The sequence below is a fragment of the Garra rufa genome, chromosome 5, assembly GCF_049309525.1.
Source record: "Garra rufa chromosome 5, GarRuf1.0, whole genome shotgun sequence".
Classification (NCBI taxonomy): domain Eukaryota; kingdom Metazoa; phylum Chordata; class Actinopteri; order Cypriniformes; family Cyprinidae; genus Garra; species Garra rufa.
Genome location: NC_133365.1, coordinates 48,378,696 through 48,401,592, shown reverse-complemented (window position 1 = coordinate 48,401,592; position 22,897 = coordinate 48,378,696). Strand labels below are relative to the sequence as shown.

Genomic DNA, 22,897 nt, shown 5'->3' with positions numbered 1-22,897 from the left:
TTCTTCCAATTCTGTTTTATTCTGCCACAGAAAAAAAATTTAAAAGTAATTGTGATTTTTTAATCTCACAGTTCTGACTTTTTTTTTTTTTTTTGCAATTGTGAGTTTATACCTATCAGCTCTGAGTTTATATCTGTGATTATAAATTTATATTTTGCAATTCTGAGAAAACAAATCTGAATTGTGAGATAAAAAGTTACCTTTTTTAACACACAAGTAACACGCAGAATTAGATGTGAAATTTTAAAGTAGAAAAAACTTAAATAGTATGTTCTTTTAAAAGAAACTTTAATGAACATTTTTTCAGTGTAGATTCACATTAATACAATATTACCCGGTTTCACAGACAATGCTTAAGCCTAGTCCTAGAATAAATGGAAGTCTGAGCTGTTTCAACTAAAAGAAACTTGCACTGACTGATTTTAAAATACATCAATGCCATTGTTTTGTCTCGAGATGCACACCAGTAATGTTTTTTCTAAGCACATTTATAAAAATTACTTACATGTCCTAATTGAACTATGGCCTAATCCTGGCTTAGTCTAAGCTCTGTCTGTGAAACCGTGCCTATAAGATCTATTCTTAATATTATTGAAAAACAGAACTGAAATTAAAAATAAAGTAACACTGTTCACTATCCATAATAGAAGCACATTCCGTTTCCAGAGTATGACTTACCCATGTATCCCATCTGTGGCATTAACCGGGACACCTGTGTGACCTTAACTAACCAAACAAGCATTTATACTAATGGTGCTCAGCGCAAGAATGTTAAAAATAAAATAAAGATGTTCATTAGATTCTTCACATTCACCCACCATAAGGGACTGTGAATGCAGACTTGCAGCTGTCACATTCTGTAGAGTTGGAGATGCAACCAAAAAATCCTTCAGAATGTGATATATTATAAATCATACCATCTGTAATTAGCATCAATTAGCATGCAAAGCCAGCCACTCATAAAAGTGCACAGGACTTCATAACCCCCTCTTGGAAGGATGATTCAGATTTAGAGAGATGTTGAGTGCGCTGCAAACATGTTGTCATACAGACTTGTGTCTACAGCAGGAGACGAAGGCTAATTTTAAACCTCGTTCTTAACATATGGATCTATATGAGCAGCTAAATTGCAAGCAAATGCTAATAGAGGTCAGCTCTAGTTCTGAATCATGTCAAAATGACCATACTTATGAGTTTTTGCCATGTAAAACAGCTCATATTTTGTTGAATTCATTTTAGACCCGAGTTCTCCCGCTAAACTGTTGTGGCATAATGTAAAAACAACCAAGATGGCAGCAGCTAAAGCTACTTTATTGGCAATTTCAGTTTGATATGGCATTTTAATACATAGTAGCCAGTCTTTTTAGCAAGAAGTGAATTAAGGTAGCATTTTTCGGTCATTATCAACAAAGCTGTACTTGGATACATTTTGGTGTTACGAGTGTTGCCATAGAAACAATTCATTCTGGTGTGTCTGTGAACAGGAGTAGAATCTCAGAGTTGTCATTTTGTAATTACGGTAATTCTGACACAACATGAACACTGCGTGTACCTTTGACCCCGAGCCATTCCTGGTTTTTTCCATCTTGTTGTTGCCATATTACTTTTGAAACACCTAAATAAGCAATGAAATAATGATTTTGATGACAGAAAATGTATTAAGTTGCTTCACTGGTTACAGAGACGGAAAAATGTACTGAAAAAAGTACTGAAAAACAACTACATAATCTATAATATTGTGTTTTTTGGAATTGACCATATGCACGGAGCGCTTCCTTCTTCTGCATAATGATAAGCCAGCTCATAAACTTCCACTGAAGCTCATTTTATATGACACTCTTGAGACTCCTCTACTGCCTCGTTCTTATCAGAAACTGAGACAAATAATGATTGCAACATTTTAAATAATGATAGCAGCATGAACATTCAGTTATATATTATATAACAACATGTAATTAAATGCAGAGCCTGGTAATCAGGAGAGTACCTGCATAGCTGTACATTTAAATGCTGACAGCTAAACACTATCGTAACATGTTTAGGCTAACGTTAGTGAGCTAGCAATACTTCTCTTCAAGGACATCTTAATCATATTCTTAATAATCAGTAACTTGCCTTCATTGTCGTGAACACATTTTGTCATAAAATCTTGTAATATTTTCAACTCTACAGCGGTGCAATAAAATTCACTTCAAAGATTCACTTTTCATTCATAAAGACAACATGGAAAAAAATGTATCATGGAAAACAACATCTTTTTAAGATGAAAATTACATGAAATTACCCATATAACCACAAGATGGCAGCAGAGGATCAATCATTTTCTGCAGCTGCCATTTCAACTCCCTAGTTTTTTCAAGACGCCTTGCTTTTCGGTTTATTATAAAATTACTAGTATAATAAATTGTAGCACTGAAGTATATAGTATAGCAAAGGCAGAAAGTCATTAAAATAATAAGTAAATAAGATCTGACTATAAGGATGAATTATTAAAATACTTTATAGTTCACTACAAATTAAATAAGTTAAATATTAATTGTATAAGAATTAAATAATGAACTCAATATGAATCGATATGAATTTAAAATATTTTATATAATTTAATAACTACATCTTTTAAGCTTTATCTTGAACTGTAAATGCTATTAAATAACCTATATTTAACCAAAACAAACTTGTTACTGCTGTAGTTTTGTTACTCGAATTTAGTCTGAATCATTTAATGCACAGCTTAAATGAAACTGCAGTTAGCACACTAAACTAAAAATGTTTGATGTAGTAACAGCTGAAATAAATATTTTAAAATGTAAAATATACTCCAATAATCTTTATTTAAAACTTCAACAAATAATTTTTAGAGTGATTTGTACAGTATTACAGCAAATTGTGCAGGCAATTTTTAATTCAGTTCTGAATGGTGCACAAACCGAATACCATTAAAGTACTTGTTTGTAAGGGGTCTGCTGTGTCAGTAGTAGAAAAGATGATATTTCTTTATACGTGACCTTGGACCACAAAACCAGTCTTAAGTAGCAGGGGTATATTTGTAGATATAGCCAACAATACATTGCATGGGTCAAAATTATATATGTAAGGGATAATCCACGGTTTGCTGTGCATTAAAGGATTTTAAATGCACGACGTGGAGGCTAATAACCGCCAGATGCGAAGCGGAGGGTGGTTGCCTCCGCAAAGTGCATTTTAAATCCTTTAATGGACGGCAAGCCATTGATTATGCCGCTTATTCCATGGTCATTAGCCAAGTTATAGACAAGTCAAAACTAGTACTGCTCTTTGCAGCGCAATATTTGACCGAATAGGTAAAAAAGACGGTTATTTTCGTCAGTTATGACCTATTTTTTACAGTCTATGGTTATGACACGCAGCTCTAGCATTCTGCCCGCTTCAAATCAGAGATCACATTTATTTGAATGAATTATAGCATTTGTTTCCGTGAATTATCGATCGGCCGAGAGAGAGCGAGAAGGCGAGATAGAGATGACAGTTGTGTGTGTATATATGTGCGTACCTGCCTGCATGCTGTGCGTTTGCGCGTCTCTCACTACAAACAACGAATTCATTAAAAAACAGCAGTTTTACCACCTCCTTGCTGAGGAATATAATTTAGCGATCTAGTATCTAGGATATTTTAACAATAAGAATCGCGGGAAAGTGCTGACTGACAAGAAGTTTATGTATGTGATCTCCGACCTCTCTCTCTCTTTCTCTCTCTCTCTCTGATTTTGCGTGCATCAATTAAAGCAGCACATTAATATAGAACGGTGATTAAACTGACTTGGAACTACCTGTGCATTAAACGGTTTTACTGCACACCTGCCAGCCAATCAGAATCCAGTATCCAGACATTCCATGGAATAAATATTTATATATATATATATATATATATATATATATATATATTTTTTTTTTTTTTCTATTATGCCAAAAATCATTCGTATACCAAGTAAAGATTATGTACCATTTTGTACATTTCCTACCATAAATATATCAAAACTTTAACTTTAAAAGCGATTTTCTTCGTATTTTTATTTTTTTGGCACCCTGACATTCTAAATTTTCCAATAGTTGTTTCTTGGAGAAATGTTGTTCTATCTTATCTCATCTAATTTATTCAGCTTTCAGATTATGTATAAATCTCAATTTCAAAAAATGGACCCTAATGACTTGTTTTGTGGTCCAGGGTCGCATATGCTCAGCTAAACGTAGTTCATGCATACAAGCCTATCTTGTATCGACATTAAACGTACCTTGCTGGAGTTGAGATGTAGGGTATCATTGTATAAAGCTCCAGTTTCCCAGTTCTTCACTTTCATGAATCTGGGACATTTGGTGGGACTTCCATTCTGTACAGTCCTAGTGGGGGAAACTCTCCCATGGGACTCCGGCTGTGGAGAAACAAACATCACATCTTATTATTAGCAATTTGCCTCTAATTTGTCCATCAGCAAACACTTTTAGCCAAAATGACTCCCTGTACACAAATTACAGGAACAATTCTCACAACAGCTTTCAAACACAATTAAAAAGATCATTTTGGTTATTAACACAGACAATTAATCTCTTAAAAATAAAAAGTTCCAAAGGGTTTTCTCACAGTAATGACATTTTCTGTTTTTTAAAGAACCTTTCAGTATACTGTTCTTAGAAGAAATTATCTAAAGAATAGTTAGAAAGGCTCCAGGGATCTAGGGAACCTTAGATCCCAATAAGGAGCATTTGTTTTTAAAATAGTAGGCAACTAAGCAAAACCAGCCGTTTGCATCTCAAAACAATAGTTATGTTTTTATGTTTGACATTAACTCATTTCTAAGAATCCCCAACATCTGTGAAGATGAATTATATCTGAAAGCAATGAACTTTCTTTGCATAAGTTCTTCATTCTTATGTAGCTATTTTAACAACCAGCAGGTAAAGGAATGAAATTGCCTACTGTACTCCAAGCCATCAATGGGATAATCAGCACTGTTAAGCAAAGTTCAAATTGAGCTTTGATTTTCAGAGGGAATAGCATTCTCTCATTGACTTGCCATTGAAAAGATGACTGTAATTTGCTACATGTACAAACGTATCAGAAGTTGACATGGTTAATCCAATGGAAATCAATCTAGCAGCCACTGTATTCCCTACGAAGACCCAGTTCACAGGCCGACGGTTTCGGCACCACATCACTCTATATAATTGTGGTGGTTTCTGATAGCATGAATGCAAACTTCAATATCAGTCTTGGCCCATTATGTTCGCTGTCCCCTGGAAGAATAGTGGGCGTCCTTCTCCTCAATCGATTTGATTCTCCTCAGAAGACAGATCAGCTCTTCTCCGTCTCTGGCTACACAACACACGCAATGTACACGATTATTATCTCAAAGCTGCCACGCCGAGCTTGGCTGGCACTCATGTTTACGCATATGAGACATCTGAGGCAGAACGGATGAGAAGAACCATCTTGTCACAAGTGAAATGTGAGAACAAAAAACGGATATGATACACCCTTACATATACGAGTGTACACTGTGGCAGGAAGGCTGTGTGAAAGAAAAGGTGTAAAATTGAAAAAGCAACATCAACTGAAAGGGTTTTGTAAGGATCCTGTGTACATGACAGCGTCGCTCCAGGCAACAACCAACACACACAACCACGTGTGCGAACGGGGTGGAATAATCGGCAACATCATCGACACTTCGAGACCACTTAGCCACACCGAAGTGCTTCAGAAACAAGCACTCGATACACTCACGCAACATTCACAGCCCACCAGAACCCACCTTCACTGCTGCACCTCTTTATTCAACTTGGTGCTCGACAATGGCCACTGCGTGGGAAACTGCTTTGTCTACTGTACGTCTCATCCTTCTCACCACAGCTGTATTAACACAAGCTTTATTATGTAAAAGAGTAACACGAGCTGATTTGACACTCATTTTCACAAGCTGCTAATAAATTAAACATTTCAGAATGACTAATAAACTGAAAAGACTGTGTTTCTTTGGATGTCATGGAAATTATCTGCATAACTGCCTAATGTTGGCTTTATTTACTTAATATAACTAGATGGTCGCACAAACATTGGGTGTTTTTTACCAGGGTGTTCCAACGGCGTTGAAGTGGAATTACTATGGTTGCTAAATCTATCTAGATCTCAATGGAATATTTCAGCCAAAAACGAAAATTCAGTCATTAATTACTCACCCTCTTTTTATTACAAACCTGCAAGACCTTCGTTCATCTTCGGAACACAAATTAAGATACTTTTGATGAAATTCAAGAGCTCTCTGACCCAGCAAGGGTCCTTCCACATTCAAAGTCCAGAAAGGTACCAATAACACTGTTAAAATAATTCATGTGACATCAGTGGTTTAACCGTAATTTTATTAAGCTACAAGAACATGTGTGCTGTGCTTAGTGTGCTGTCCATATTGCATCATGATACAATATGGCACTTGTGTGTGTGTGTGGGGGGGGGGGGTTGTGCACAAGTAGTATTCTCATAGCTTTATAAAATTACAATTGAACCACTGATGTTGATCACTGACCTTGAACGTGGAAGGACCCTTGCTGTCTAAGGAGGGCCAGAGAGCTCTCAGATTTCATCAAAAATATCTTAATTTGTGTTCTGAAGATAAACGAAGGTCTTATGGGTTTGCAACAACATGAGGGTGAGTAATTAATGACAAAATTTTAATTTTAGGGTGAACCCTTAAATTTGATTAGGTTTAGATTTTTGAGGAATAAGCTTAGTCCTTACATTGGTATGTACTGTATAAAGATCATAGTAATTTGACAGGTCTCAAAAATATTTTATGTAGCTTTTGCCTTTTTTAAATAGCTAAACTACCAGTATGGTGGTAAACAATAGTACAATCCTCTGAACTAAACAGCCTTATATTCATTCATGACGAAAATTTAATATGCCACTACTGTGACTACGGTAATGGGTTGACAATATCGATTAAAATAAAAAAATAACATTACAATCTCAAAAATTATATTTTAGGCTAGTCTATTCTGTTTTCAGTTGATGCACATTATTTGTAGCTCACCTCCCATCCAATAAATTGCACTTTTGATATGAAGTCTCAGCTTTCAAATTCTGTTATACTGTTTTGGCGCTTTTTAAAGTGGCATGACAGATTGCTGTAGCCGTGTCAGTTCAAGTGGGAGTGCGGGGCACTTAAATCGATCACTTCTATGGCCTAGAGGGTCATAATTAGGGCTTCTCGATTATGGCAAAAACCATAATCACGATTATGTTGGTCAATATTGTAATCACGATTATGACTGGGTCCAAAACTTTATATTAGTGATTAATCTAAAGATAGCACTACAACGGAAAAAAAAAAACTGTGCTGTTTTTGGGGGAAAAAATGCTGAATAATTTAATGAAATCTACTAAGCCTACAACAAAAAATTAATGGGTCCCACTTTACATTAGGTGACCTTAACAACTATGTACTTACATTTAAATTAATACAGTGTACTTATTGTGTACATACATGTTTTTACATTGTATTTATATATTTTTAAAAACCTATATGTAATTACATTTGTAATTAATTTCTGTAATTACCACTCTTGAACCAACCCTTACATCCTAACCCACCCTTAGACCTACCCATACCACCAAACCTGCCCCTAACCTTACCCATATCACACCTTAATAGAAGCAAAAGTGTTTTGCAATGCAATATGACCACATTAAGTACATTGTACTTTAAGTACATAATAATTAATGCCACCTAATATAAAGTGTGACCAATTAATGTAATTATTTGAAAGTAAAATATACAGCGTGTTCACTGTAAGAATTAAACATGCCTTGTTTCTTATTAAAACTATAGAAGTCCTTAATTCAAGAAGTGAGTGATTTTTCTCTTTGTATTTTGAAGTTTTATTAATATTAAGCACAGAGACGGCAGAAGGAATATTACTTGTTGCTGCTTTAAGAGCCGCACGGATCCAATATACTGTTACACAGTTTATTCTCAACTGTTTATGATCATTTGAGACATGAGTGACAAGGGTTCTCATGAATAATCACCAAACGACTTGTTTTGAAATATTTTTGCATGTATTTGTCCTTGAGCTAAAAGATAACTTTACATGTCTGTGTTCTGCTCCGACTCTGATCACATACACAGAACAGCGCAAGTTCTCTTTTTCACTTTTAAAAACACAACATCAAAGAAACAGTAATAAATCAAGCACGTCTCGTTTTATGAAATTCACGTTAAATGATTATGCTGATTCGCATGCGAAATTGGGCTTTTATGGAGGAGCGAAAGTGCACCACTGGAAAGGGGGCGGAATGAGGTGCAATCGTTTCATCTGGAATCAAAATCAAAACTGAATTTTTGATTAATTGCACAGCCCTAATCATAATTCACTATAGATAAATCGGGTTTACATACAAAACACCGTATTTGACGTCATTTTAGGACTGGGATTGGGAAACGCTGCACCAAAATGATCCGTGCTGAATTAGTCTGGTCTGATTCTGTTCATCATTAATTGGGTGAGAGCAATTTAAACTTACTGGCTGTCAAAAAAATCTTAGGAAGGGGCTCATAATACTACAAGCAAACAAACAAACAAATAAAAAAACATGCTCGGTGCACCCCAAAAAAACTTGTACCACGCCAATCATAAACATTAATATCTATCTGAATATGTTAACCAATATTTACAGAGTGAGCATAACTTGTAATCACAATATATTTCTGAATCATTTACACATTGTAACAAAGGGGGAATCGGGAGACAGACGTTCGGATCCAAGTGCAGGCTTTATTAAGAAGGCGTGGTACACAGACAGGGTCAATCACCGGCAAACAACAACAACGAGGATAATCCAAAGAGTAGTCAAAACACAGGCAGAAGGTCGGGGCTGGCAGCGAGAATCAAAACACGGGGAGGAGTCCAGGAATCAAACACAGAGAAAACAAACACGGAAAGAAACGCTCGGAAATAATGACCAGATGGAACAATAAGACTTAGCCCGGAAGTGTGTGGCTGTATCCGAAATCGCCCCCTATACCCTCAAATAGGGCACTATTTGAGGGGACAGCCATTTTAAGTGGTGTTCGAAACCATAGTGGACGTTCTCGAGTGCACTCATTCAATCCCACAATGCACCGCAAAAACGAGTGTACAACCGATGTACGCTCAATAGCTAGAGATAACCCATAATGCACTGTGAGAGTCGCGCGCCGACTGAATTCCCGCGTCTCTCCAGACGATGGCGCCCGCAGCTGAATCATCCATCTGTTCATTTTACAACGCGCTCGTCCACTGCGTAATGCAGCGTACAACACAGGTACAAATTTGTTGTAAATTGATTATTAAATTGTTTAACCAAGGTTTATACATAAACTCCTTGACATAGTTCAAGATAAATCCTTTAATCTTACTACTCGAACTGTCCGTTTTAAATGATTGTTAAACAGTATAGCAATACTATGCAAAAGTGGCAGTCCTTCCGGTGCACTTAGTGTCCGAATTCACTCACTCGTTTTCATTCACTCCTTCAAGTGAACTGTACGAGTGGACTAATGTAGGGAATAGTGAATAGGGTATAGGGGGCGATTTCGGATACAGCCTGTGTGTCTGTGGCTTAAATGCATGTGGGTAAATGTGAAACAGGTGTGTGCAGCAATCAGTGCAGTGGAAAACGAGGAGCAGGTGTGTGCAGTGATTGGTGCAGTGGCTTGTGGGGAATGCAGTCCAGAATGTGTTGTGCAAGAGTTCATGATGACAGGATTGACCACATACGTGACACACATATAGACTATTTTTAAAAAGTATAATGACTAATAATAATGAGAAATTCTGTTTTGAAATGTAATTTAAGTCACTTTGGATGAAAGCATCTGTCAAAAGCATAAATGTAAAACTTCATCACAACAATTATTCAAATAATATATTTTTGAACTAGTGGAATGCTGTTTTGACATTAGGAGAGGAACCATCTGTTTTTTTAATTGAACTTGCGAGGGCACGTAATTAATAAAAATATAGATGGTAAAATAATATTGCTTGTTTTGCATGCAGAGCTTCAAAGACAGCTACATCATTGTTTAATGATGTTAGCAGCTCATCTGTCCGACTGCTTCGCACCACTTCCACTGGGTGAGCGAGCCTTATTAGAGCTTAAATTATGCAGGGTTGCTGCTGTTAGCCTTGGAAAACTCAGCACATTTCTAAAAAACCTCAACCCCATCAGCCAGACCGAAAGGTTATTATCATCTCAAACATTTCAAATCATCGCACCTGCGTTGCTTTAGTCGCACTGAAACATGCATTCTATCTCGTGCCAGCAAGGTTAGCTTTCCAAAGTACAGACACTTCTTAAAAAAAAACAAGCTGTTCCATTTACAACTCAACATAGAAATGTAAAACAAGTTTAAAATTGTCTAAAGCAAGCTGATAAGAACACTCACTTATCATCATCTCAGCAGGAATATTGTGCTGTGTTTCTTACAGCATGTTGAAAATCTTCTAGGCATGCTCCAGCAAATTCATTAACCACCAGTGTGTCAGTGAGAATATTCTAAAAGTGCAAAATGTCAACATACATGTCTATTATAACAGGTTATTACGGAGTATCCAAGGTCTCAATGTGTCAGACTGAAGTGAGGATTTGAAGGTGCAAGAAATGTGTTTTTTCCTTTTAGCCTTTGCAGATAATGTCATATCTGGCTGGCAATTTAAGGTCAATGTGATTGAAATAACACTTGCACATTAAAATACTGTGTTGCAATTCATCTGTCCTAAATGATATGCAAGATTAGATTCAGTGCATCAAAAGCATGTTGGTCCACAATGTCTAAACAGTAGATCTGTATATGCATGCATGTTTTGTTTTTAGCTATAGTGCATTATTGCCAACCCACTTTTTAGCAGCAAAGTATTTTTCCATTAATTTTTTTGGAAAAGTCTTAGTTTAAGGCATTAAATGCCATAAACCAAGCATACAAGGTGAATCTAGGGTGACCACACATCCTGTTTTTCCCTAAAATGTCCTGGCCGGGATTTCTAAATTGCCTGAAATGTCTGGGTTTTGGCTTTCCTATTGTTTTCATACTTGCCGAAGGTAATGACTGAAAAGTAATTGAGCATTTGAGACAAGCTAAACCACCATGGAATAACAAATAAAAAAAGGCAATTGTGATTTTTTTAATCTCACAGTGCTGATTTTTTTTTCTAAGAATTGTGGCATATAACCACAGAACTCCAGATTTATGGCCAGGGCAAACAGTCTTTTGCTATTAAAATAGTACTGTCAATATTTACTAAGACGTGCCGTATTTTTGTGCCTGACCTTATTGAATATGCATTTGTAAGACTTTTCCTTTCAGATGCAACAGTTATAGGAGGAGAGTACTAAAATGAATCACGCAACGTGATTTACCGTATTGACCCAAATATAAGACAATTTTTTTTTTTTTTTTTTTGGAAATGCATCAGAAACAGAGCGGTCGTCTTTTATTCAGGGTCTAGTGTTTGATTTGTCAATAATACACCCTCAAAAATAGGTGGCACCAAATACGTGTAAAACGAGTGTGCCCAAACAAATACATAATGTAATGTGTGTTGTAATGTTAGAACATCACGAGTGAAAACTAAAAAAAAAGATAAAAGCTTAGTGGCACAAGTCACATCCATAGACTCTGGTCTACTCCACAGGCTTTAGTGTGGAAGCACTTTTAAAATACACGTATAATGCAAAATTTATGAAAATAAAACTCATATGTTTAATATTAATCTTAACACTGTGTTAAACTAAGTAACCTCACACACAACCACATTAGACAGTAGATGCAGTCTGATTGGCTGTAACTGTGTGACAGCTTTGCACTCACTGACAAATTAGTTGTTGGTGGAAACTTGTTGTCTGGTTTGGACATGCTGTAAGGGTTCAAATATCATCTCAGCGGTCATTGCATCTTTCTTTCACGCTAATAGTGTCAGACATCGTGCACAACAATCACATGCTGCCTTGGTCCCGTGTTCTTGTCTTTTTATTTCTCTTGTACTCTCTCACTCTCCCCCTCCTCATCTTACTCACTGGCGATTAATCATCCACCAGACACTGTATTACGCTAAGCAAAGAGAGAGAGAGAAAAGAGAACAACTCCGTCTTGGACCACACAGCTGCATCCATTCATTCCTCTGCTTTCTTGGATCGCCTCCATCCATCCGGTTTCTTTCAGAAGGATAATGCGTCACAAGAGGCCAGATGAGAGAGTCATGTGCTGATGTGAAATGCAAGCACTTCTACCCCCACAACTAGGACTGTAAAAACATATGCTACACCAGCACTGAGCTGGCAGGTACAGAGAAGACCATGTGATGGAGAGAGCCTTTGGTTACTTGCAAGTAAGCCCTACTTGAAATATTAGACTTGTAATTATTTCAGCCTGAACTACTTGACATGCAGACTCCACTTAAATGTTATTTTGTAGATCATTTTATTTGTTGTTGTTTTTTTTAAATAAAAAAATAAAGTTTGAAAACCTCTCAAATAAATGTTCTTTGCCGAACTACATGGCTCTCGTCTATATGGTTCTTCAGAAAAGATCAGTCGGTATTTATTTATTTGTGACCCTGGACCATAAAACCAGTCCACCATATATATATATATATATATATATATATTTGGTCAAAATACAACTATTTGAAAATCTGGAATCTGATAGTGCAAAAAAAATCTAAACATTGAGGAAAAACTGCCTTTAAAGTTGTCCAAATGAAGTTCTTAGCAATGCATATTACTAATCAAAAATGAAGTTTTGATATATCTATGGTAGGAAATGTACAAACTATCTTCATGGAACATAATCTTTACTTAACATTTTTGGCATTAAATGGTTTTGTGGTCCAGGGTCACATTTATTAATTATTGTTTCTGGGTTGTTAGAATCAGTGGTTCTCGACTGGTTTTGCTTCAGGACCCAGATTTTACATGGGAGAACTCTATATAGCTTAATGTACAAAAGTTAAAAATAAACAAGTAAATAAATAAAAAGTTCATAACCAAATATTAAAATGCATTATATTAAAATACTATTACCATAAACTGCACAAACAGTTAGCAAAATTACCTAAAAGACTGAATATGATATTTTATTTTGCAATTATTTACAGCAGAAGTGTGATTTACTTTATGATTTCCTGTAATAAGTTCACTTCCCTTCAAAAGTTTGGGCATGGTAAGAATGTTTTGTTTTTGAAAGAAAAAAGTGCTGCACTTACAATTAAAATGTGTTTTTTTCTATTAGAATGTTTTAAAATATAATTTATAATTTATTAATGTGATAGTATAGTAGCCCAAAACTATATACAAAAACTATAAACCCATCATCTACAAATTGAGAACCAATGCTTTAAATAGTCAGTACATTTCATAGCACAGTACTTCAAAGGTAAATCTTTTTTGTGAAGCTGTCCTGTAAATCTGTTTAAGAGTAGGACATTGAATATCTGCCAGCTGTCAACCAGATCAGGCCATATTAACAGTAAGTACAGCTTCAATATTTCTGTACTTGCACCTTGCAAAAGGAATTATGCTAGATTACTGAGTCACTCACAGTCCTTCAAACCACACGTAAAGCCATTTAGACTGTATTTTACCTTGTCACTCTCTGAGTAAGGGTTGTTAAGCACCGTGGGCATGTTGTCCTTTCTCCAGAGGTCATCAAACACTCTGTCGTTATCCAACGCCAGCTGGGCGTTCTGTCCATTTCCCACACCAAGGTCTCTGAAAGTCACAAGCAGTTCAGCACACAGCTTAAACATCAGCCAGAAGAAAACAGGTCTGGATGTATTTACAACCACTCAAAACACATTCAATTGTAGTATTTTTGTCTAAAGTAAGTCTGTTACTTTGCACACTTTTTACGTTTGTTAACATACTAAAAGATATGCCATAGATGCTTTCCATAGAGCTTAACTTGTATTTGTCTAAAACATTCATGACTCAAGGCTACCAATGTGAACTTTGTCTTTTAGATGAAATGGCAAACGGACTCAATTCCAAGTTATTTTATAATTAGATTTAGCTAGTGCCCAGATACTCAGATCAGAAGTATGATTTAAAAAGTGTAAACAAACACTTACAGAACATTTAATTTTTTTTCTAGCTGACGTTGACAGGATGCATAGTAACACTTTCATCACAAATGTGAGAAGTGTGAGAGAAGCTTGATTTGTTTTGGATGAAACGCTGCCATCTCTGCTCACCAGTCGGATTAATATTCCAAGCCTGACTATTTAATCATTTGTTTAGGTCTTCTAATACAGAAAACAATCTGGTGTGTACTTTTTCAAATGATAAAACACTCTGAGGTTCTTGACTCTTGCTCTGTCTGAGCATGCAGATTTGCCCGACAACAGCAACAAGTGGTTAACCAATGGCATTAGTTTGGGGCGGGACTACAATATCTGTTTAACTGACCAATGGCAAAAAGGAGAGGAGTGTTTTGGAAACCTGTTTGCAATCAGTCAGTATTTTTTAGGGCTGTCAATTTAACACAATTATTAATGTGATTAAAATATTTTAACGCACTAGCCCCATCCCCAGACCTGTTCATCATCTTTTATTCCATATAGTTGACTGCTGACAAATATGATGCAGGGCAACAACTCCATAAACGCAGTTATGCCCTAAAATTCAAGATATTGGTGCACAAAATTCCCCTGAATGAGTTTTTGTCTATATTCATATCATATGATAAGTGATATCACACAAGAAGTATGGAGAGCAGTATTACACAAGTGCTGATTTTATCCCAAATATCACAAGTTTAAATGTGATTTTATACAGTAGTTAGGTAAATAAGAAGTTAATATTGTGTTCTGTGTTAAACACAATATAATGATTTTTTCTCAATTTTGCAGAGAACACGTTACCTTTAAGCCATAGCAGAATTGTTGCACTGTTGTCTCTGAGCAACACAGTGGTGTTTAGATCCGAAATGAATCGCGCGTTTTGAACGAATTGTGTGAATTAATGATTCAAAGGCCCATTCATAAACAGAGCCATTTACTTTTTCATTTGAATGAATTGAATGAATGACTCATAAAGACATTTACCAACACCTGCTGACAGATTTAAATTCATATTTAAAGTATACATTTCATTAAATAATAATAATAATAATAATAATAACAATAATAAAAAACATTAAAGGGATAGTGCCCCCCAAAAAATGTATCCTAGTTTATCCTAATTTATCCTCATCATTTAATCACTCACATGACGTTTCAAACTTTCTTTTGTGGTACATAAAAGAAGGTAATTTGAAGACTTTGTTTGAACTGTTTGAACAAAACATACTGAGATGTTTCTCAAATTATCTTCTTTTATGTTCTATAGTTTAGGTTGAAGTAATTTAGGCCGTTGTAGCCTAAATGTTCATGTAAAATAAATTTTATGTTAAATCAAATCAAATATTTCTTCCCAAAGCTACAATTTGTAATGTCTGCTTGATACTTTCTCATTTAACACAAAAATAGCTTTAAATAATCTTATTTTCTGATTAATTAGAATAATTCATCGGCACATCATGCAGTTAATTAGATCAAAAAATTGTATCAACTGACAGCCCTAGCATTTTTACACACTTCGGCCCGGTTTCGCAGACAAGGCTTAAGCCTAGTCCTAGACTAAAATGTAAGTCTGAGTTGTTTCAACTGAAATAAAATTGCACTGATTGATTTTAAAATATATCAGTGCCTTTGTTTTGTCTCAAGATGCACACCAGTAATGTTTTTTTCTAAGCATGTTTATAAAAATTACTTAAATGTCCTAATTGAACTATGGTCTAATCCTGGCTTAGTCTAAGCCCTGTCTGGGAAACCGGGCCTTCATGTCTAAGCACACTAAAATGCAGACAGCTGCTGTTCATGAACCATAGGACACAACTAATCAGTTTTATGTAATGAGGCTTTTACGCTTATTTGATCTTCACAGTTCTGAAGACAGTAACTCTAATTCAGTTAAACAATATGACAATAGTAGTTTACATTTAAGAAGTGTCTATTTGCACTAAGTGCACTAAGTTGGTAGAGGCTATTTACACTATCACCTCCAACCAACATGTTATTGGCCAAGTCAACAGCTCCAGTGGCGTAGATCAGGGGTTTTCAAACCTGTCCTGGAGCCTCCCCTGCCCTGCACATTTTGCTTGTCTCTCTCATCTAATACACCTGATTCAAATCATCAGCTCATTAGTAGAGACTGCAAGACCTGAATTGGGTGTGCCTAATAAGGGAGACATACAAAATGTGCAGGGCAGGGGAGGCTCCAGGACAGGTTTGAAAACCCCTGGCGTAGATGATAAAGCACATGCCATAGTCTTTATGTTGCAATCAAACTTTTTTCTCCCCCCTTTTTAAATGTCATATCATTTGGAAAAAAGGCATTTATATTTAATAAAAGTGAAGGAAATATTCAAAAAGTTGAAAAGAAAGAATCGGGTAGGGTTAGGGAGGGCTTTATTGTCCCAATAAGGTGGCATACTAAGGTGTAATGTAGTACTAAGTACACTATTTGCAATAAGTAGAATTTACTTAGTGTAAACAGAATCCATTGCTATTTGCACTTAGTCTAAATAGCATCTATCGCTAAGAAAATATATTTTCACTTAGTGTAAATAGCATCTAATTGCGTTTTACACTTAATGTAAATAGCCTCTATCGCTATTTGCACTTAGTGTTAATAGCCGCTGCCTTATATTTATTATACTATACCACTACAGTGGTTAGGCTGTACCAAATAATTTAGGTTGAATTAGACCATGGTGTACTGTGAAAGCTAGGGTGTGATCACAAAATGACAATAATATTCATTTCTATATTTATCCATTCTATTATTAAAGTTGCTGGAAGCTTCTCGCACTGCCTGTTAGTATTTCCTGTTCACTAAAGCGGAATCTGAACATTCAATGCAAGAGTAATCTCAAAGACTGAATGGAATACGTTATTAACAGATCCACTCACTGACATCTAACCAATGAACACAAAATTCACTCACCAAAAAGAATATGCATTCAGAAAACTGACCTTTTTCCAAAAATATAGTTTTTGAGGCGTGAATATTGTGCAAGCATGTCTAGATTCTCTGCCGAGCGATTCCTGAGTAAATGAACATGGGAAACACACTGGGGCAAGTTGTTACACAGCCTCATATCAGCCTCATAAAGACATTAATTTACAGATATATAAAAGAAATACTCATTGGAATAAGTATTTCAGAAAACCAGAAAACTAGACTGCATTGTACTGTTTTAGTCATGCCTAACATCATATTTGAACTTAAACTATATACACAGTTTTTTTATATATATATATTAAAAGGTAAAACTTATTCTAAGAACCAGATGTCTTCTCAATTTGTCTGTTGTTTACAACAGTAAAACAATAATGTTTTTTAGTGAACTCTTCCCTTGAGTCAATAATGCTCATGTAATTTGCTGTAGTGTTGTCATTACTCATGCACAAGCACTTAAAGCTTTTAGAACATGATCTTTCTGGGAACAAGTATTGTTTAGTCATGTTATTGGACTCATTTTTACTGTTTAAATGCCGGTGGTGAATTTCAATTCAAAATGGAGAATGCATTCATAACATATATTTAGACATATTCAAAGGGTTGTTTAACTCCAAACAATGAGGATTTGGAGTTTAGTGGTTTTCTGGAATGCCATAGTTTACATCAGATGGGGTAATCTGCAGGTAATTTTCATAAATTCAGCTATTATTTTCTCTTGTGGACTATATGTAAACATCTTTTATGTGGAGGAATATGTTATTCAGGTCAGTATTAAATAAACAGTAACATGACTTTTGTATGATCCCTCTTATTTTGTGAAATAATTAACATTTTGCAGATTCTAAAAGGCGGATTTAAGCTTTTGGCCTCAACTGTATTATACCCTAGAAAGTTGGATGTTAAATTTAATGCTTTCAGCAAGGGTTCAGAGTCTAATTTGCAGACCATATGATCTGACTAACTGAACCTACAACAGGCATCAGATAATGAGATTGTAAAGTGGAAATTACTTGTGGTCTTGTTTCTTGAATGTTAAACTGATTTATAAAATATACATGTACAGTTTAATACTGATTTAAGAATGTTTCTGAAAATACCAAATTCACAATTTTATGTGGTAATTTTAAATAAATGTATTTTGTGAGACAAAACATAATACACGTACCAGGGTTCCCACACCTTGGTTAACTTCAAATTCAAGGACCTTTCAAGGTCCAATACCCTTAAATTCGAGGACTTAATGTGGGGACACATTTCAAGTGAGAGCAAGGTTACATCGTGTTACCTTGTAAGATACATTGTTACAGTTTTAATGTGTCAAACACAACTAAGCAAAAGAGCATGTTAACTAATTTAAATTAAGCAAGCTAGTATGCAGAAGCCACAAAGTGTTGGTGAAATAACACATTAGCGGACCGAAGGGAATATTATGGAATTTATTCCAGAAAACTTCTTACACAAAATAAATTCAAGCACTTTCAAGGACCTGTTTGTTTATTTTCAAAAACTTTCCAGAGACTTTTTTTCAGATTCACAAACTTTCAAGGATTTCAAGGACCCATGGGAACCCTGTTGTAAACTTTTATTGCGTTTCGTAAATGGACAACCAGTTGAATTTTGTCAACAGAAATTTAAAGTCAGCATTTTTATTCTGTGCACCAAACTTTCATAGTTTCTTCTATTTCATTAGTATAGGAGCTTCTTTGAATGCAAAGACAACAGATGCTAAATGCTACATAACTCTTAAATTAGGCTAGATAGTTTTAATCTACTGCTTTTTAAAGGGGACATCGGATGCAAAACCACTTTTATATGGTGTTTGTGTATAAATGTATCTTAGCAATATGTGGACAACCGGTCTACAATTACACAATTTTTTTAATGCCCAGAAAACCTAAACAGTCTTAATTATCAAGCCGTTTAGATTTTCTGAGCAGTATGACGTCATAATGCTTAGGCCCCGCCCACGACTGCTGACGGACTGTTCTGTATTAGCATATTTCCGCCCTCAGCCAGTTGTACGCTGCCCACCATTTTGTTCACGCTTAAGCAGCTGTAGCAACAACGTCTCATAAACAATGCAGCTGTTTTGTAGTTGGATATAAAAGTGAACATAAGAGTCTTTATTTTCTCCCGACATCAGAGCCAATGAAAACGCAGTTTTGTTTTTGATGGTAACGCCACAAAATACACACACACAAAAAAAAAAAAAAAGGGAGAGAGGGGAGAGTGAGCAGTAGCTCATTATCATTTAAAGAGCCAAGCACCTGTTTTTTTACACAACAATTAAGGAATTTTAACTAAAAAGATTTCATACAGAACTTGTGGATAATAGGCATCTGATGTCCCCTTTAAACAAATTTTATTATCCGCCCAGCAAAAATCAGTCAAAGGTTGAATGCTTAAAGGAACCGTATGTAGGATTGAGGCCAAAACTGGTACTGCAATCACTTTCAAAATACTGTAGAACAGTGTATCCCCTCCCCCTCCCCCCTGACTCGAGGTTGCCAGCTAAGCTGCAGGATCCAGCAGGAATGTAGGCTGCTACAAGGAGCTTCAGCCGTCTCCATCTTTCAAAGGCATCTTCTATACAAATCCTTGTTTTATTTCGGACTTTGTCACGACGTATTTCTGATTCATAATGAGGTTTTTTAGGTTTCGTAACGTTATACATGTTTTATCCGACACGTTCATAGCTGCAGCTGTAACTAGAGAAGAGCTGGCAACCCAGATGATGAAACTCTACTGACTTGTGATTAGTAGATAGCTGGAGGGTGGCGCCTCAGGCCAAAACACATGACAACATCAACATCAGTTGAGGGCTGCAACTTTCACTTTTAAATGACAATATCCTGGCCGGAGCACTGTTGTCAGTTTTTGAAATGAACATGATTTCTTAATGTCTAGTGATATGTCAGGGCCATTTTATAATTAACTGAAATAAATTTCTTACATACGGTTCCTTTAAAAAAAACACTTAATGTCAGGATGAGATATCTGCTGAAACTACTTGCTTAGTGTGAATTTAAAGTTTGTTTTGTAGACAATTTAATTTCTTAAATATCATTATTTAACAAAAAACTTTAAAAGTTTGGATACTTGTACCTGAATGCGCCAAAACGCAAGTATTATGCTGCACCAGGTAAGCCACAGAGCAAGTTTACCATATAGGAAAAGTTATATATGGAGCTGGTGATGTGATGCAGACATCAAAATGTAATGTAATGTTTACAAATCATGCACTATGGTAAAAGCATAGTCTTAAAAGGGTTATCAAATGCAAAATTCACTCGTGTGTTGGCAGTGTGTGTACAACTGCTCTATAACAATAAAAATTCACAGTGGTTTTTTTTTTTACTTTTTTTTTTTTATTATAACCCCTTTTTCAAATCAAGTCATTCTCAGATTCTTGGCTGCGTGACGTCACACAGACCAAGGCTCCTCCCACGATTGTTGATTTACACGGCCGTCTTACCTTAGACCTGCCCTGAGTAAGCTGTAAACTGCCCGCCATTTTTCGACGCCAGCGCAGGAGTAGACAAGAATATATCTGATCGAGCGATTGGGGTGTTTTGTTGTTGGATGTAATCCAACAAAGCAAAGCAGTCATCATTTACTCCCAACATCTGAACCACTGAAGACGCAGAGGATTAACATTATTTTTGTTTTTGAAGGGAATGCTCCGATTGCCGATCTACCTAAATGCGTGTATGTTCGCGCACATAATATGTGATCCAACTTCACCTACAGAATAAGAATCTTTGTAAATGGGCTTTCCTAATAATGTGCTAGTAAGCAAGTTCCACAGCTAAATGCAGCTAATGTTAACAGAGAGAAGCGTTTGACACCCCACGGAAGAGAGGGGCAGGGTGAGCAGAGCTCATTAGCATTTAAGGCACATGCACCGAAACAGGTCGATGTAAACAGAGCTGTTTTTGACAAGGTAAAAGGGTGTTGTTTTACTCTACTGTTGTGAAATTTTAACCAAAATATGTTACAGATTTTTCATTAAGACCCTAAAGAATCATATCAACTTGTCGAAAATGGCCATCCGATGACTACTTTAAATAATGCTTTGCATTTGCATTTATAATTTGTGTGAAATTAATAAATAATGTTGGTGGTTTACTAACATTTGTGTTTATTTCAGTTGGAAACTGCAGAGAGCGAGCTGTATGTATTGGTATGTTTTTGAAGTTCTGCAAAAACATTTTCTTAAAGCGATGGTTCGGAGTAGATTTGACTATATTGCTATGCAATCCGAAGCCCATCTAAATGCCCCATCCGAAGTTTTTTTTACCTTAGTCGAACATTGACGGAGATATTCGAGCTTGTCGAATGGCTTGCTACAGCCGTACATGGTACATGTGCTGTATCTCGTAAATTTCACCACTAAACGTGCAAGTAATCTTACCAAACTTCTACAGTAGTGTAAATAGGGTATGTACTCACAAAACGCTGCATTGGAAAATTTGTAAGTCCACCATGGATGTATTAAAAACAACTGTTACCCGATCCCTACTAGTCTCAAAAACTACAAATGGAGACACGTCGACGTCACTCCCCTGGTTTGGGAAAAGCACGTAAAAGTCCACCTACTACGTCTGTGTGCATGTCTACGTAGTAGGTGGACTTTTACGTGCTTTTCCCAAACCAGGGAAGTTTTACACTACTGTAGAAGTTTGGTAAGATTACTTGCACGTTTAGTGGTGCAATTTACGAGATACATCACATGTACCATGTACAGCTGTACCATCTCCGTCAATGTTCGACTAAGGTAAAAAAAACTTTGGATGGGGCATTTAGATGGGCTTCGGAGTGCATAGCAATGTAGTCAAATCTACTCTGAACTATTGCTTTAATAAGACATCACTCACCTCTCCACCTGCACTTCGACGTCCTTCCTCTCCACTACTCTCTGACCTTCTCCATTGATCTCTTTTTTGCTGTTCTTGATGAGCTTCAGCACTGGCTCGATCTCCTTCAGCAGGTCGTTGTTCTCTTCCACCCCGTTGAGGAGGAGGCCCGAATGGCCTCCTTCTCTGAGCAGAGAGTCCTGGGCGAGCAAGGGAATCAGGGGTTTGCTCTCTCGTGGGTCTTTCCTGGTAGTAGAAGAGGAGGACAGGTTCTCTATGGCCCTGAGCTCTTTGGTCATGTTGGGACTGAGGGGTGAACATCGTTCGCACGGCCTGCTCTGAGCGGGGTTGACGGGCCTGGTGACGCGAATCGTTTTTGGTTTCCCGTCACTGCTGAGCGTGGTCTCCAGGTGAGTCGTGAATCCCTCGGGTCCACGTAGGATGAGGACGGCGTGGGTCTCAGGCGACACGTTTTTCAGGGTCTCGAGTGCATGTTCATAGCTCAGGTCCACCAAAGGCTTGTTGTTGACGGCCAGGACGATGTCGCCAACTTGGACCAGCCCACATTCCTCCGCTGCACCGCCCCGGATGAGGTCAGAGACGATGACAGGCGGTTTGCACACACGTTGTTTGACCAGAAAGCCCAGCCCACCAATCTTTCGTTTGAAGAGGCGCACTGAGATGATGTTGGGCTGCAGTTGACACACGCTCGGCTCAGATTCCTGCATTGTGTCTTGGTGTGCGTCAGATCTGTGATTGAGTTAAATGTGACAAAGGAGAGCAACATGTCAAATGTGTCAACCGTGGCAGGCGAAGACATGAAGAAATGCAAGACAATACAGGCTAGCAACATTCGCTTTTTCCGTTCTACTAATAACATCCTGTGACATTTACGGATATATTCAGACTATTAATTACGTCTACCTAGTAAAATGTGGTTTAAAGGAATAGTTTGATCAAAAATAATTTATTT

General features: G+C 36.6%; 1 protein-coding gene across 1 annotated transcript in view; it reads right to left on the bottom strand.

Moving 5' to 3' along the window:
• Positions 1-22,652, bottom strand: part of nos1 (nitric oxide synthase 1 (neuronal)) — a 77,908-nt gene extending 55,256 nt beyond the window's left edge. The window contains exons 1-3 of the mRNA XM_073839709.1: positions 21,946-22,652; positions 13,648-13,774; positions 4,269-4,406 (exon numbers count right to left, since the gene is read on the bottom strand). Of these exons, the coding sequence (XP_073695810.1) occupies positions 4,269-4,406; positions 13,648-13,774; positions 21,946-22,652 (972 nt within the window). The remainder of the gene's footprint in view (positions 1-4,268; positions 4,407-13,647; positions 13,775-21,945) is intronic.
• Positions 22,653-22,897: the final 245 nt, after the last annotated feature.